This window comes from Vigna unguiculata, chromosome 9 (genome assembly GCF_004118075.2).
Source record: "Vigna unguiculata cultivar IT97K-499-35 chromosome 9, ASM411807v1, whole genome shotgun sequence".
Taxonomy (NCBI): Eukaryota; Viridiplantae; Streptophyta; class Magnoliopsida; order Fabales; family Fabaceae; genus Vigna; species Vigna unguiculata.
This window is the reverse complement of record NC_040287.1, coordinates 34,156,646-34,173,327: the sequence shown is the minus strand read 5'-3', so window position 1 is coordinate 34,173,327 and position 16,682 is coordinate 34,156,646. Positions and strand designations below refer to the sequence as shown.

Genomic DNA, 16,682 nt, shown 5'->3' with positions numbered 1-16,682 from the left:
ATTTCGATTAATTTAGATTCTATGGTGGATTTCTGATACTGTGTCTATGTTATGCTTTTAAAATATATTAAATATTAAAAATTTTAATATATGTATATTTTAGAGACACAATGAAAAGACAACACCAAAAGTTATTAGAAAATCTGGACTTGATTTCAATTGTTAATAACATCACTTTTTTGACATGATTTACAACAATTAGTTTGTAAAAAAAAAAAAATCACAACATTTTCTATGAATAGAAACAATTTAAGTTGAACATAAGAAAATGAAATTCATTAGTGTAACGCGAACGAGGAAGATGCGCAATTTTATCAATAAATTGATAATAAAAAGTGTACTTTGAACACAACAAAAATATATATATTATGTGTATGTATATCCACACGTAAGTGGTGACAAGAAAAGAGGAGGAAGGGATGACAATGTTGTTAAGGAAAGTGGGAGTTGTGAGCTAATAAAGTTCTTCCTTTCTTCTTTTTCATATTTCGTGGAGGAACGTTGTTTCCCTTAAATATTCACACCATAATTGTTAGCATAAAGAAAGAAACGAGAAACCAAAAAGAATGAGATAAAAACGAGTGATGTGACAAAAAAAAAATGTCTGTGAGAAGAGAACTGAACGTAACTTTATTTTTAATGCATTATTGATTTTTAAACGCTGTCACACTCACTCATTTTTGTTGGAGTGGGAACGTAGCGAAGTTAGCAAGTTGACGGTTCAGAGAGTTTTCTAATCAAAGAAGAAAAAGTAAAAGTTGTGATTAGTTTTATTTACTGTAGCTTTTAAATTTCATTTTGTTATCTTTGGCCCAGCATTGCTTTTATAATTTGTTTGCATGCGGGGGAAGAATAATAAGGATTCTATTAATCAAGCAATTCAGTTACTGAGTTTTCACATCTATATATCTATATATCTATATATCTATCTATATATATTCAATTCTGAGCATCAACTGAGAGACTTTCTTGGAGTAACCAAATTCCGAGGTTGCATATTCTATCGAGCTAGCTGGCTATCTATATAGGTTGGTGTATGTTCTTCAATCTGCAACAGTAGAGTTAGTGTTTCGTTTGCTTCCAATTTTGGTTCGTTGTCGTTTTGACAAACAGCTTGGACTCAAGTGGGTCAAAACTAGTACCACTTTGGCTGATTGCTGTTTAGTTCTAGAAAAAATTTCATGTCATGCATGACGTTGAATTTGCTATGACAGAATGAATACGACGGTTTTGATTGTCTGAGTTAAACTAATTAACTTTATTTTAATTGGGGGGTTTTCTGCGGATCTTTTTTCTATTTTCACCTGCTGACACAAAAACTCTAGTGTGAATCTGGTTAGAGGTTCAGAGTTTTATTTTACAAGCAAGATTTTAGCACCATTTCTGTTTTTCCTGCACATGGCAACATAGATGCTATTTTTGTTGCTGCAAACTGCTGATACTGTTACTCTTTTATTTATTTTTGGGACAGAGGAAGAGAGTATTTGAAGTTTTTGAGCTATTGGAATCAGAATTAGGATTGTAGAAGTAGCGGCATGTCTCTTGTTTGGTGATAAGTGGCATCAAACTAATGTTTTTGCAGAGAACTCTTCTTTTATCATTTGATTGCAAGAGATAAATGAAAATGGACATATACGAGCCATTTCAGCAAGTTGGCATGTGGGGTGACGGCTTTAAAGTTGATGGTGGCCTGAATTCAATTGCTTCCCCAATATTAATGGTTGACACTAATGTCGAGACCAAGGTGAGGTTTTTTTCTGGTGGGTTAACTTCATTTTATTTGAAAACTAGACTACAAGTCTAAGAGATTTTTGGATCTGAATTCGAATTCTCCAGTCTGAATATATTCCCCAAGAATCAAGAGAGCCTTCTGGAGCCGATCAAGAGACCACAGACAAAGATGTTAACAAGGTGATGAAGTTTCTTCAAGGCATGGCCATTGAAATGTTTTCTTGTCTCTTCTTTCGTTGTAAATTTTGTAGTACTAGGATGTTTTGTCAGTGGCAGAAGAGTTCTCTACTTTGCTGTTGTGTACTTGTCTGTGTCTGATAACCGCCTGTTATGAATGTTTAGATGAGAAGACGTTTAGCTCAGAATAGAGAGGCTGCTCGGAAAAGTCGATTGAGGAAAAAGGTAGGATGAATGAAGTTACAAAAGGTAGCCAGAATCTGTCTTCTGATTGTTCCTTTTTGTTCTCCATAGGCGTATGTTAAACAGTTAGAATCAAGCCGTACGAAGCTCATGCAATTGGAGCTGGAAATTGGGAGAGCAAGAAAACAGGTGAACCAAAACTCTAAAATCACCAACACCTTTAATCTTCCTTTCTTTTATCATGTGAAGTTTATACCAAAATTTCTACTTGCAGGGTCTGTACATGGGCACTGCATTAGATGCCAGCTATATAGGATCAACATCAGAAACAATAAACCCAGGTTTGTGACTCTTTCTGTAGAAATTTTTCCCTTTGTGTTTGCAGCACTGTTAAATTCTTCTTAGTAGTCCTTCTGTTACATGAAACAGTTATTGTAGCATTCGAAATTGAATATGGACAATGGGTTGAAGAACAACACAGGCGGAATGAAGAGCTTAGACATGCATTTCAAACTCAAGCACCCGATGTTCAGCTGAATGTAGTGGTTCAGAGTGTCTTGAACCATTACTCAAATCTCTTCAGAATGAAAGCAGATGCTGCAAAGGCTGATGTTCTGTATTTACTCTCTGGTGTGTGGAAAGCATCAGTGGAGCGCATCTTCCTTTGGATTGGAGGGTCCCGTCCATCACAACTTCTAAACGTACATTCCCCACACTAAATCTCATTTTGATAATGTTTTTGTACAAGGGGTGGTGCTTTACATGTTCATGGTGCGGTTTAGATGTATTAAAACTCAATAAAACAAATCACTTAGCCTTTTTTGCAGATTATCGTACCACAACTTGAGCCTTTGACTGATCCACAAATTGTTGGTATTAACAATCTCCGCCTATCATCTCAGCAAGCTGAAGATGCTCTTTCACAGGGTTTGGAAAAACTTCAGCAGAGTTTGGTCCATGACATGGCAGTTGATCCATTGGGTGTAGGAAACTTCGGACTTCAGATGGCTCTTGCTATTGACAAATTTGAGGCACTAGAAGGTTTTGTAAACCAGGTAACTGCATGCCCTTTTTTGTAACTTTTTTTGAGATAGTACAGATAAAACTTATATGAAGTTCTCTAAATACTTTCAGTATTGCTCTCTATCTTGAGGTAAAACTCTAATGCTGATAAAATCTTCACCCAAAAACATGCAAGGAATAGTACATTGGAAATTCTTACAACTTCAAATTTACTAATTCTGACCCATGAATGCCATATTTGGTCATTTGTAACACTGTGATGAAGAACTGAAATGCATTCTATTCTCCACAGGCAGATCACCTTAGACAACAAACTCTGCTTCACATGTCACGCATCCTCTCACCTCACCAAGCTGCTCGTGGCTTGCTGGCTCTTGGGGAATACTTTCACCGTCTTCGCACACTTTGCTCTCTTTGGACTTCTCGTCCATGTGAACTTCCCTAGTTTAGTTTCCCTAACTCAGGCTCCTAGTACTCCACAAATAACCGAAGGTTGCTCCTTAAAGGAAGAAACATGTACCTCCTACTGCATAACTTCAACGGGATTATCTGTTATGTGCTCTGCGAACTGTTTCTGAGTTTTGGATATTAATGTATGATTATGAAAGTTAGTGTACTACCATGAAGCAAATTATGTGATTTGCTGCTGTAGAGAGTATGATTGTACATAAACAGTGTATCATCTTAAGTGCTATATCATCATGAGAAACTTTCTGCTATCTTGAAACAAACTTTATTACTTTACTTTGAATTTATCTCTTTTGTTTATTGTACGTGAAAAGTAAAGAAAACAATAATTTCAATTATATGGCTATACTATACAGGAGGCATTTCAAAATTTTAAAATATATGATCATAATATAAATTGATAAGAAAAAGGTAGAGTATACATGTATTTAGTTTTTACACATGTAATTTAACTACAAGTTATTGTGTAATAAATTTACTAATTTTCATATGATCATTTAACGTGCAGTTTATTTATGATTTTTTTTAATCAATGTTTGTTTATTGTACTATCACAATAAAAAAATTTAAAAACTTAATTGATAAAAATTCAGAATCAGTAACTCTAGTCCACAAGTTTCCCGGGAAAAATATTCGCGGCTCTCATTCACCAAAAAATGAAAAAAGAAAATCATTATTTCATCTCTAAGAAGAGTTGCAGAGCAAAACTTTGAAGATTCTGTGAGATTCATGAGTGTTAGTTATCGTTGAGGGGCCCAGAACCTCTTTTCTTCGTTCACGTCTTCCACTACCTACAAGAAAGGGTTTTGTGCTTGTAACTCGAATTGGCACCGAGTGGAGAGTTTCAAAAATCAGGGGGAAACTATGAGCAATCTGAGAACCCTCTGTAGACCTCATACGGTGTTCTCTTTTATTAGTTGCAGACACCAGTTTCGATCTATTTCGTTTCCAAACCCTAATTGGAAGCCCCGTTTGCCGACGCCGTTTTTGTACTCTACAATCGGTTCTTGGGGTTCGAATCCATGGTTTCGCGTGAATCAGAGGAGAACTGTGGCCAAGGCATCGAATTGGACTGAACAAAAATCCCCATATGAAACTCTTGGTAATTTTTACTTTCAAGTTTGTTGACAATTCGCGTTACTGAGAAAATGGGGAAAAGAAAACCGGCTTTGAGGTAAAAAAGGATTCTTAGAAAGAGAAGAAATGATGGGTAACGCTGAAATCGAAATTTCTTAAGCCCTAATCAAGTCAACTTTTTTCATAGGAACTTACTGCAGAAGAAAATAAAAGATAAAATTATTTAAACTTCTTTCATTAACTCAACATGTTTTTTTTTCTGCTACAAGTGTTTAGCGAGAATCTAAGCTTTAGGAGTGGAAACGAATGTCTTTTTTTCTGTAGGAAGAGAATAGAGATGGAAAATTCCTCTACATACTTGTTTGACAGTTCCTTCTCCAATTGTCTGGTGAACAACAGAATTGGAAGGAGATGCTGATGAGGAGCAGATAAAAATTGCTTACAGACGCTTGGCCAAATTTTATCATCCAGATGGTGTGTACCTCCATCTTAGCTACTTGCTTTCATGAAGTGTCATTTGAAATGTATCTATCAATTTGATATTTAACTTTGCTGGTTGTGGTGGCCTGATGCTATATCTTGCAGCAATATATTATTATGTTCATTCAAGATGAAGCCAGGCAACTACTTATAAGTTATGATTTTGAGTTTCTACATCTTGTTTCAAATGCTAGTCTTCTGGAACGTGGGAAATATTTTGTTTTTCTTCACAAGAATGTTTCTATGAAGCAGTTATGGCTAGTGACTGTTTCTTCAACTGTGTGCCACACGACTTAGTTGTGAAACAGCTTTTCTCTGCTGGTATTGTTTATAAAAGTGGAGTATAATCTCTTGATCAAGACGTACTAACTCTGTTTACTTTACTCTTTAAGTCTATGATGGCAGAGGTAACCTTGAAGAAGGTGAAACATCAGAAGCTAGATTCATCAAGATTCAAGCTGCTTATGAATTGCTTATAGATGGAGAGAGGCGAAGACAGTATGATATTGATAACCGGGTGAACCCTATGAAGGTAATAGTTTTGCGGCTGTTTATTATCAGTTGTTGACTGGTCACACCTGTTCATTTAGAATTCTAATTTACACTTGTTTGTACTTCTGAACGAGTATGGATCTTGTTATATGGTATTTTAAGTGGATCATAATATGTTGTTGTTCCTAGTATCAAGCGTGAACAAATTCTTTTGAGCAATAGTGTTGATGTATTACCTTCAATTTCTCCTATTTTTAAGGTGGTCAGTAAAACTATATGTTTTATATGAACAGAAAACATAACGTTAATTAAGGTGGTCAGCAATCTCCAATGTCTCCTATTTTTAAGGTGGTCAGTAAAACTAATATGTATGAACAGAAAACATAACGTTAATTAAGATGTATCTACCATATGAACTGTTTGGCAACCATAATCTTTAGATGTTAATTGATGTTAATGAACAGTCAAAACCGCTTCAGTTTTTAATCCTTTAGGAAGGAAAGAACTTCATTGAATAACTACTTTTTCACCTATGTGTACAGAGAATATACTTCTCATGTTCTGTTTTCCAATTTCTCGTCAGTATAACATCTAAAGCAGAACAGCGCCTCTGATTCTCCAAGCATTGTTTTTACTATCTTTTAAAATGGATAATAATGGATGTACACTTCTGTAATTAGAATATGTTTACTTTTCTTATTCTTGACCACTGTGCTTCTTTGTTTTCTTCAGGCATCTCAGGCATGGATGGAGTGGCTTATAAAAAAGCGAAAAGCTTTTGATCAGCGGGGTGATATGGCAATTGCTGCTTGGGCTGAACAGCAACAGCGCGAGTTAAATCTTCGCGTGCGTCAACTTTCTCGTTCAAAGGTATTGTGGTATGCTTGAAAATGTTGCCATCTTAATGTAATGTAGGCTTGAATGGTTTGTCAAGAAGACTAGGTCAGAGTTTTGTCAAATTTTCTTCCAACCATAATCAACATTACAACCTGGTTTTCTTACGTGAAGTAAGTCCGTCACTTCCATGTTTGAGTGAACTTAAACTATAAATGATCCTAGCTTGGTATATAACATGGCACATCTGTTTTTCTCTGGAGAATGGGTGTTGGAAAGAATCAGTATTATCACATATTTCATCTGTTCTCTGAGCAATGTTCCAATTTTTTCTATGCATCTAATTGGAATTATTTTACATAATCTCAGACTGATCCAGACGAAGCTAGGAGGATTCTGGCAAGAGAGAAGAAGGCCTCGGCCGATTATTACTCGAATACCCTTAAAAGGCACACACTTATACTGAAGAAGAGAGATTTGATGCGAAGAAAGGCCGAGGAAGAAAAGAAGAAGACTATCAGCCGGCTCTTGGCAGCAGAAGGTCTTGAACTTGATGATTCAGATAGTGATGAGGCACTCTAGTCAACATAGGGACTTTCTTTCCACAAACCAATACCTAATATTTGATTCAAATACCTTGATGTCTCCCTCAGCAAATCCAATTATTTTGTAATTATTGTTCACAAAAGATATATGTACATATATTTATTATTTTAATCTCAAATGAGAAGCTGGTTTTTCAGTTGTATTATATCACTATTATGATGATCCGAAATTTGGAGAAGTCTAAGATAACTAGTAACGTTCACCTTAGATTTCTGTCCACTTTAAGTTGTTGAATACTATTATGCATGTTGAAAGTTAAATTCCTTTTGTTTGTTCATCTTGGGGAAAGAAAGTGAAGGATTAATTAGACGTCTTCGGATTTTTTTTTTTTCTTTGTGGTCTGCGGAGAATAGTTAATTTATATTTACAGGAGTGAATGATTGACATTTTTGCGAATTGTTTAATTTATTTAAATAAATTCTATGGAGAAACTTCATCAAAAAATTAATTCTGTTCTATTTAAGAATAAAAAATCTGCCATTTACTTAAAAACGGAAAAGAGCTTGCATAGGCAAGAAGTGTCAACTCGAATCGTGGATTATGTGAGTGCACATTCTAATGACCAACCAACAAAAAGAATGACATAATTTTGTGTTTTTCTGTTAATTCACTTTTTTGTTTTTGTCTTCGTAAGTAAGATTTATACGTGAACAAAAACCAAATAATGGATGTTAATCCTAGGAAAATAACAATGTGAAAGTGTAACATATGTAATCTGTCTTAATGTTGGGGGAATGAAAAATAAAACATGCTAGCTAAATTAAATCAACTAAGAATGATTTAAATGCAATGCATGAAACTAAACATAATGCAGAAACTACTCGTAATCAGGGAGCATGATTTTCTACATGAACAAGATGATGCAATGATCTCTAAAACGAATTCTAATGCATGGAAATTATGTTTGAACGCTTAAAATGCAAGTTAATATGTAAAGAAACACATTCTACCAATTAAAACTAAGTAAAACAATGCAGAACTATGAAAACGAAATTTGTTTTATGAAATGCCAAAGAGAAAACCTAATTTTCACAAGGTGTCTGACAAAATGACTAAGTGAAAGCAAAATGTGTTTTATCCAATAGAAATGCTTTGAACACATTCATATACCTAAACCTACTTATGATATGAATGCAGAACTGTCTAACAATGTAAAATTCACAAAATCCCAGATGAAAACCAAATCTGGAAGCAAAACCAGTGTATCAGCATTCAGCTTATAACAGCAAATGTGCATCACTATACAGAACTCTCTTGAATGGTAAAATGCACATGCAAACATATTTAAATTCATCATATTTAACAACTGGAACATAGAATTCATCAAAATAAACTGCAGAATTGAAATTCCTAATTCTAACCAAGCATGTAACCTAGACTAACAGAATTTTAACTGCCAAAACTGTAAAATCTGAATTAAATCTGAGTTATAATGATTGCAACGTGTTTATTAACAAGAAAGCATGTAATGGAATGTAAATTTGATGAAAAACAGATTAGAGAATCAAAAATCATTTAACAGGTTGACTATCAGCGTAGCTGGCAAAGTGTTTGTTTGTTCTAAACCAGAAAGTGAAAATGCTACTCAAGTTCATTTAACTCTCAATCTTGTTTGCTAAGGTTCATTTCTGAATTCCTTAGAATATAAAGATCACTTTGGATTCACTACTATCTCAGCATGAGTCCATGACTGAGTCTAGTATGGTGCAAGAATGAAAATCAAATGTTCAAAAGTGGAAAATTCAGATTCTGACTTAATAGTAAGAAAACAGGTTTGAGGCATTGAATTGAAATTGCAATTGAATAGAAACAAAGAGAGTAACAGAAATGATAAAGCAATTCAGAGAACAAAGTAGTAGAACATAATTGAAAGTAAAACTGACTTGAATTGAATGAATGTTGATAGAATTACAATGCACTGAAACTCTTGGAAGCCTAGCTCAATTTGGAGTCTGAGACCACCTATTTCTTCAGAGAAAAGCTATTCTAAAACTGAGAAATGTAAAAATCTGATTCGTCCTTTTTGAAAGTTTCAGATGCAAACCTTTTATATGCTTCTAAGAATCCAAACCTCGAAAACTGGAAAACAGCCTAGAACTAGTCATATTAACTGCCAATAGCAAGTAAAAATTATGTATAAACTACCTAGACTAGCCTAGTCTATCTATACAAATGACCTAAGTAGCAAGTAATCTAATTCAGCTTCTCTTCTCCTCCACTGGCTGGTGCAGGTAATATATGAATGCAGAATCTGACAATTGGAGTCCCAACCTCTAGTAACAGGTTGCTGCTACTGGTCCAGCAGGTTTCCCTTCCTCATGTTCAGCTTGTTCAAGAGTCTTTTGTTCATTTCAGCTTCTTTATTCACAGGGTGGTGCAGTTTGCAATGACAATTTCAATTCCATCTCTTCAGCTCTAACTTGATCCAGCTGGTCACACCAATAATGAGTAACTCAGCTCAGCTCTTCAACTATACACCGAGACCAGATTTCCTCAAATTCACTGGATCAGAATTGTTAATTTCCACAGCACCTAAAAATCAAAAACTAAACAACAAAATTGTACTTCAAAAGATAAAGAATAAAGCTCAATTAAGCTACTAACTAAAACTAAACAAATACACTAAATCACGAACTAAAATATATACTACAAATAGAAATCAAAATCAAAATTTTATTTATTTACAAGACTAGAAATTTACTATACTAAGAACTGAACTAAAAATATGTCTAAAAACACTTAGTTAAAGATTTTAAGAAGAACTAGTATTTAAGCAATCAAAACTAAATCTATTCTAAAACTAAGAGTTTAAGAACAAAATATAACCCAAAGAGATGCATTTAACTAAGAAAAACTCAATCAAACCGAGACTCATCAATACGCCATGGTAAGTTCCACGTTTGTCATGCCATGGTTAATATTTCACCAAACATAATCGCTTTGCTGTTTCTTAATGGTATCTGTTCATCTTAAACTATTAAACTAATGGTAAAAGCAAAATTTGTGCCAAAGTATCAATTAATATGACAAAAGGGTAGTCCAATTAACGATAAGAAGAATCACAAGTAAAATACAAAATTTATAAATAACTGCAATGTGACAAAACTATGGTTAGAACTGTCGTTTTCTGTTACATTTCCTTTCTTCTATAGCCCTGTGCTGTATCCATACTGTCTAATTCTTCTCCCTTTTATGCATGTTGATGACTTATTGATGCAACGAATTTTAGTGCCCGGAACTGCAACTACGAGTAGCCAAAGTCATTCCCTAGATTCATCTACTGGGATGCTCAATGTAAGTGGCATGTTTCTCTGAAAGAAGTTTAATCAGGGGATTCTCTACATCATTATCTGACAGATTCTTATCGCGCTTAACTACAACATTCTCAGCACTGGTGACAACCACCACTTGCTCCTTGCGAGATGAGAGTTCATTTGCAACTACTGCATCCATCTTGTACTTTTCAAGAGCTGCACTAGCCTTCTTTAGAAGAATGTTTGAATCTGTCTCTAACTGTCAGACAACGAAGAAAGGTAAATATTAGCCAACACAAATACTATTTCTCATTATGTCATTTCATTCTATGTTTGGACGTCTGTTTGGCAAAAAACAGCAAAATAACATCACTAACGTGAATACCTGATCACTCTACTATCAAGAGATATTTTGATACTCTCAAAGAAATGCCAACTATTTTTATTTCTACAAATCTTAGAGAAAAACATAGACAAAAGTGTATGTTTCTATAACTTTGGAAAGGACAGTCTTTGATATGCAAGGTACTTTTCTTTTTGTTACTGTTTGCTTACGACTGCCTAAGGACTAAAAATATGGAAAGTTACAAGTCAAAAAAAGCAAAGATTTCAAGTTTCCCATTAGAGGATGCACTCTATACTTGAAACTTCTCATTTCTTGATTACTTGATCATTCAGAGCAATGATTAACAAAACTGTTTTTCAAAGAGAAAAAGATGGCTTTTGATCATTATTATTTTTTTCCGAATACCATCAATACCTTGAAAGATATGCAGAAAGCAAGAGGAGCCCAATCATTCCTGAGCACCGACAACATTTTTGGCACATTAACTAGTTTCACATCTAAGAGGTGAGATCCTGACTGAATTTTGTGCTCTACCTGCAGGATTAATATACATCAAGATAAACATTACCAAGTAAATATTTTCTGAAATGCAGTAACTCCAACCTAGCATTATAGGGCAACTTTTATTTTAATTATCAACCACACAATACTTCGATTTTTCTTCAAAGTGCATCTTCCCATTTTAACATCCCTCGACTGTAATTTATCCAAAAAAGGCACAGAAATTTTAAAGTTCCACACACTTTTGGCACATGTGAAAGTTATACTACTGACACAAAAGCTACACGCAATTGCTTAAAAGTTATACTACTGACACAGAAGCAAAGCTAGGAAGTATGTGACATTCCCCTAAGTTTACACGTGAAGCTACACGCAAATTCTCTATATAATATCTCCTGTACAAGTATTATATTTGATTCAAGCAGCGATGGAAATATCTTCATATTGATAAGTTATTGTTCTTAACCAGCTACACAATCATTCAAACCAATGTTAAAGACAAAACTGCAATAAAACTTTCACGGAATGATGAATCAACATAACATATTTATACCATTTCCTTCCAAGGAACGTAATAGTCAGACGCTGCAGCAGCAAGATAGAACATTGCACGTGGGCCAATACACCTCAATGACACTGCAATAATTTGTAACATCTGCAAAATCAAGAAAAGTAACAATGACAAAACAGCACTGACAAATGTACTGATTAAACACCTAATAAAAGTTATAATAAAACATGTGGCTCTCTCTCTTGCAATCAGACCAACACATGAAAATCAGAAGACACAATAATTCGATCCACCTCCTCAACATTGGTTGCATCAAATCAAATGAACACTTACAATTTACAAGCATTGACTAGAGCTAACCTGGAGATACTCAAATATGGTGTTGAAATGCAGTTTCAACAAGAGACCACCTGTCACTGCCTGCAATAGAATGAAAACCCAAATGAGGCTATAACTATACCAAATAATTTGAACCTGATGCACCATAAATTGAAAAAATGACATGAAATCATGGAAAATAAGATAAATGAAGAGCACAAAATCCAATCTCCATGTCATACAGTGTGATGATCCACGACAGCCCTCTTCACTGCTTCCGAATAAGTCTCGCAAACTGAAGTATAGAACAGAATTTGCCAAAATCAGGATAACTCCAGGAGTTTGTATAAAATAGCAATCGAAGGGGAAAAATTTGAAGTACGTCTGCTAATTGGCAATGCCACAAGATAACCAATGAAATTAATCTGAGTGGACTTCATCTGAGAAATAGAAGGAAAAAAAAAAAAACGATGCACGTTTTGTAGGTTAATTAAATATGTACACTTTTTTCTAGCCTTCGATGAATCATAATAATTTTATCTTTTTGTTATGGTGCGAGAAGAGAAAAAAACAGAAACTTATAACCTTGAATGTTCGACTCATCGGTGGGCTTGAAGCATTCAAGTAAAGGATCATCAGGAAGGGATCTACAAAATGGCTGGAAACTTCCCCTGCATACATTATCTATTGTTGATCACCAATTCATAAAACAGAAGAAAATACTACTTCCCAGGTCCAGAAACTCACTTCCGGTTAAGAAAGATAACAGCATATCCAGCCTTCAAAAAATACCTACAACACAACCGCGAACATGTTCTTCTCAATAGAATTAAAACAAATATTTATACAAGAACAAGACAATGCAAACCGCAACGTACTCTGTGGATGTGGCCCCTCTGTGACCCGAACTGAAATTGTCAACGTACCGAACACAACGTTGTTCCAACGGAGCAGTGGTGCCACCAGAAGTCACACAAACAATTCTCCTCGCTTTCCCATTTTCTGGAGAAACCAAAATCCACCACACATCATTTACAGGAAGCACACAAAAGGAGAAACACAACACCAAATGTAGTAACAGACAACTCACCCGAAGGAGAAGAATTGCGTTGAATGAACTGATCCAACTGTTGAGTTATTCCATCACTGTTCTGCAAAGGAGGAGCAGAATCAAAAAAGGCTTTCACTTCTGCTTCAAGGGTCTCACCTGGAACTTCCAATCCCTTTGTTGCATCCATCATAAATTGCACACAATCCTGTCCCTGAATGGATTGTCTTTTATTAAATATTCCCCATCATCCAAAAATCTTAAATTGAGTAAAACTAAATAAGAGAACACTGGAATGAAACAAAGAACGAAAAAATTCACATCAGAAAACCCTAACAGTGCGTAATTTTGATTGTGAATAAGAGAAAAGTTTGAAGTTGAGATAACTAACGAAGCAGAGAAGATAGGAATTAGCGACAGGTAGTGAAGGTGAAAGTTTTACCAAAGGTGGTGCGTCTTATAGTTGAGGCATTTGCTTGGTGAGACTATTTTATTCCCAACAATAATAACAGAGAACTATATTGGGTGCTTCCTAATAAAAGCGAATTAAACACATAAAGGATTTGTAATTAAAAGTGAATATAATTAGTTGGATTTGGTATTAAGATGATGAAATTATAAATTGATTTGTGGGCTAATAAATCCTATGCTTAGACCCTTAGTCTACGTTTTGGCTTCGCCCCTTCTCCCCCTTCTCTTCTCTTGCACATAAATTAATGTATTGGCTCACTTTAACGTCAGCATTTCTTTCTTTGTATAACATGTACTATAATATAATATAATATAATATCAATTTTGGATTTTTTATTTTTTTATAAATTATATATATATATATATATATATGATTTTTTAAAATATTAGTTAATATATTTTAAAAATTGATGGAAATTAAATTGTGTGTCGATTTATTTCTTTTGTAAAACATAACATTCAATGTTAATAAATAATAAAAAGTAAAGTTAAATAAAATAAAGAATACAAATATTTAGGTTTAACTAATCTCTTAAAAGTCCAAAAATGTCAAATTGAGACTAAAAAATCGGAACTAAATTGAGATTAACAAAAAAATGTAAGGTGAATTCAACATTTTTTTACGAATACAAGAAAAAAAATAATTAACCAGGTATTTATTAAGATATTTTTTATTTTATTTTTGTCTTTTTAGTTTTTCACAAATTATACTCATTACTCACTCTTGTTGCAATTGAAATCGCGACGGGATGGCAAACGAAGAAAAAAAAATGATTTTGAAAAGAGATTTGAAGTCGTTACCATATTTATTTCTGGAAAACTATGTAAAACATAAAAGATTAAAATACTCTGTTGGTCCTCGTTTTTGTAGCAAAATCTCAATTTGGTCCTCGTATTTTTATTAGTCTCAATTAGGTCCTCATTTTTGTAAATTAGTATCAATTAGGTCATTTCCGTTAGTAGAGAACTGTTAAGTAGGTGTCACGTGTCAGCTTCTCGTTTTTTGAATTTTTTGAATTTTTTTGAGTTATTTTTGAATTTTTGAATTTTTTAAAAAAAATTTAATTTTTTAAAAAAAAATATTTATGCCACATGTCAGGTTTGTAGTGTGTCACATGTCAATTTAATATGGTGACACATGTCAAATTATTGTATGAATCTCAATCTGGTCCTCATATTTGTTAATTTGATTTGATTTCAGTCCCAAATATTTATAAAAAAATTTAATTTCATGTGCTCCAAATTTAGAACAAATTTAATTTTTTTATAAATGTTATGATGATACTTTTATTACAAGTGATATTTCTATTACATATTTTTAACAATATTTAATTTATTTAAATTTATATTTTACATTAAACTTTATTTAAATTTTATTTTAAAATTATAAATATATAGATTAATAAATTTATATTCGAAATATTTGTATAATTCAATATCAACAATATTTTAGAGTTGGCTTAAAAATAACAATTTTATAAATTCAAATGTAAAATTTTTTAAAATAATTTATAACAAATTAAAATAAATATATTTAAAATTTAAATATTAAATACAATTAATATTATTAAAATATTTATTAAAAATATCAATTTTAATAAAAATAATCATAAAATTATATAAAAGTAAATTTTGGTCTAAATTTGGAGTGTCTGAAATTGAAAATTTTTAAGAAAAAATTGGGACTCAAATCAAATCAAATTAACAAATATGAGGACCAAATTAAGATTTATACAATAATTTGACACGTGTCACCATATTAGATTGACACGTGGCACACTACAGACGTGACACGTGGCATAATTTTTTTTTTTTAAATTTAAAAAATTCAAAAAATTCAAAAAAATGAGGAGATGACACGTGGCACCTACTTAACGGTGTTAGTTCTCTACTAACAGAAATGACCTAATTGATACTAATTTATAAAAATAGAGACCTAATTGAGACTAATAAAAGTACGAGGACGAAATTGAAATTTTACGACAAAAACGATGACCAACGGAGTATTTTAATCAACATAAAACAAGTCTCCGAAAAACTATGAAAATTATTTGGAAAACAATTTAATTTGTTGAAATTGAACCTGAGAAGAACTTACCTTGTTCCTACGTATCTCACAATGTGGAGAATCAATTCATGTAGTTCTTAATAAAGACCTTTTGCTTAAAAGAAAATGTTGATATTTAATATTTTAAAAAATTAATATTTTTTGATATTTTTGAATTATTTTAAAAATAGTGTCACACGACACGAACGGTCGAACAAACACCAAAAGAGAAAGAAAACATTATTTACTATTTAGATTTTTTATATTTTTGTGAATTTTCATGATTTTCAAATATTTTTTCTTTTTTATAAAAAACATGAGTACAAAAAGATGGGACAAAATAATATGAAGGTAAAAATAAAAATTAGAAAAAAAGTGCAAAGAGGGTGTAAACATAAAGTACAGTGAGGTGCAATGAGTAAAAGTCTTAAAATAAAGTAAAAATACAAGGAGGATGTAAAATATAAAAAAGTTAGAGAAAATAAAGGAAGTTAGAGAAAATAAAGTTCGAATAACGGTTACTTTTTTTTACCGAATTTCAAAATTCAGTGTATTTTAAATTAAAAATGGATTTTATTTTTGTGTATAGAATTTTAAAATTCTGATACTTTCTGAAAAAAGAATTTCACTTTAACTAAAACAAATTTAATATTTGTCTACAGAATTTTGAAATTCGGTAGTTTATTAATTTAGGGATGTGATGAGATAACGTAGTGTTTATAAATAGGAGAGAGAGAAAAGATATATGTCTATTGTGTTAGAGGGATATTGTAGTAAAATTAAAAAATTTAGAAGGTGCAGAAAAGATCTTTGAAAGTGGAAGAAGCATCTATTAATAGGTGTCAAAAAGCAAACATGAGTATGGGGTCATAAAAAAATGGCTTGGGCTGATTAAGATTATAAAAGAAAAAAAGTATAAGTATCAAAAATAGAATGGGCCAGACTTGACAAACATAAATCAGTCTGATTTTATTTTAATCATTGAAATTTAGGAAGAGTAATTAACTAAAATTCACTAATAATTATTATTCATCGTCTAAAAGTCAGATACCATGATATCTGTATGAGCAAACCATGGTAATTAAATATCCATGATATCTGTATGTACTCTATCA

At 32.7% G+C, this 16,682-nt stretch overlaps 3 protein-coding genes across 12 annotated transcripts; 2 read left to right on the top strand and 1 right to left on the bottom strand.

Moving 5' to 3' along the window:
• Positions 1–864: 864 nt before the first annotated feature.
• Positions 865–3,841, top strand: LOC114196074 (transcription factor TGA3-like). 6 transcript variants are annotated; one of them, XM_028086583.1, is made up of 9 exons: positions 865–1,028; positions 1,472–1,744; positions 1,837–1,911; positions 2,074–2,133; positions 2,203–2,280; positions 2,366–2,432; positions 2,500–2,792; positions 2,907–3,146; positions 3,407–3,841. In XM_028086583.1, exons 2-9 carry the CDS (start codon positions 1,619–1,621, stop codon positions 3,557–3,559), a joined length of 1,092 nt encoding a protein of 363 aa, XP_027942384.1. In that variant the 5' UTR covers positions 865–1,028; positions 1,472–1,618; the 3' UTR covers positions 3,560–3,841. The 6 variants fall into 6 exon arrangements, with proteins under 6 accessions (XP_027942384.1, XP_027942390.1, XP_027942389.1 ...); XM_028086589.1 differs by having other exon boundaries at positions 1,837–1,930; XM_028086588.1 differs by having other exon boundaries at positions 866–1,028; positions 2,521–2,792; positions 2,919–3,146.
• A 362-nt stretch (positions 3,842–4,203) lies between these two features.
• LOC114162190 (chaperone protein dnaJ 20, chloroplastic) lies at positions 4,204–7,249 on the top strand. Its single transcript, XM_028045995.1, has 5 exons — positions 4,204–4,684; positions 5,059–5,133; positions 5,532–5,671; positions 6,364–6,501; positions 6,835–7,249. The coding sequence occupies exons 1-5, from the start codon at positions 4,447–4,449 to the stop codon at positions 7,045–7,047; spliced, it is 804 nt and encodes a 267-aa protein (XP_027901796.1). The 5' UTR covers positions 4,204–4,446; the 3' UTR covers positions 7,048–7,249.
• Positions 7,250–8,927: 1,678 nt separating this feature from the next.
• Positions 8,928–13,625, bottom strand: LOC114195895 (phosphopantothenate--cysteine ligase 2-like). Of its 5 annotated transcripts, none has more exons than XM_028086329.1 (10): positions 13,492–13,625; positions 13,092–13,257; positions 12,880–13,003; positions 12,749–12,793; positions 12,587–12,672; positions 12,244–12,296; positions 12,044–12,103; positions 11,726–11,827; positions 11,086–11,205; positions 8,928–10,584 (listed from the first exon to the last, which is right to left on the bottom strand). In XM_028086329.1, the coding sequence occupies exons 2-10, from the start codon at positions 13,240–13,242 to the stop codon at positions 10,345–10,347; spliced, it is 981 nt and encodes a 326-aa protein (XP_027942130.1). In that variant the 5' UTR covers positions 13,243–13,257; positions 13,492–13,625; the 3' UTR covers positions 8,928–10,344. The 5 variants fall into 5 exon arrangements, with proteins under 5 accessions (XP_027942130.1, XP_027942127.1, XP_027942126.1 ...); XM_028086326.1 differs by having other exon boundaries at positions 13,092–13,263; positions 13,492–13,624; XM_028086325.1 differs by having other exon boundaries at positions 13,092–13,263; positions 13,441–13,551.
• Between the last annotated feature and the right edge of the window lie 3,057 nt (positions 13,626–16,682).

What these genes read in the sequence shown, in the direction of transcription:
- LOC114196074 (XM_028086583.1), top strand. Translation starts at nt 1,619, where the DNA reads ATGAAAATGGACATATACGAGCCATTTCAGCAAGTTGGCATGTGGGGT. An exon ending in ATCAGAAACAATAAACCCAG is followed by an intron (nt 2,433 to 2,499) that starts GTTTGTGACTCT and finishes TCTTCTTAGTAG; the next exon opens with TCCTTCTGTTACATGAAACA. An exon ending in GTCCATCACAACTTCTAAAC is followed by an intron (nt 2,793 to 2,906) that starts GTACATTCCCCA and finishes CAAATCACTTAG; the next exon opens with CCTTTTTTGCAGATTATCGT.
- LOC114162190 (XM_028045995.1), top strand. Translation starts at nt 4,447, where the DNA reads ATGAGCAATCTGAGAACCCTCTGTAGACCTCATACGGTGTTCTCTTTT. An exon ending in ACCGGGTGAACCCTATGAAG is followed by an intron (nt 5,672 to 6,363) that starts GTAATAGTTTTG and finishes TGTTTTCTTCAG; the next exon opens with GCATCTCAGGCATGGATGGA. An exon ending in GTCAACTTTCTCGTTCAAAG is followed by an intron (nt 6,502 to 6,834) that starts GTATTGTGGTAT and finishes ACATAATCTCAG; the next exon opens with ACTGATCCAGACGAAGCTAG.
- LOC114195895 (XM_028086329.1), bottom strand. Translation starts at nt 13,242, where the DNA reads ATGATGGATGCAACAAAGGGATTGGAAGTTCCAGGTGAGACCCTTGAA. An exon ending in CGATGAGTCGAACATTCAAG is followed by an intron (nt 12,297 to 12,586) that starts GTTATAAGTTTC and finishes TCTATACTTCAG; the next exon opens with TTTGCGAGACTTATTCGGAA. An exon ending in CTGTCGTGGATCATCACACT is followed by an intron (nt 12,104 to 12,243) that starts GTATGACATGGA and finishes ATTCTATTGCAG; the next exon opens with GCAGTGACAGGTGGTCTCTT.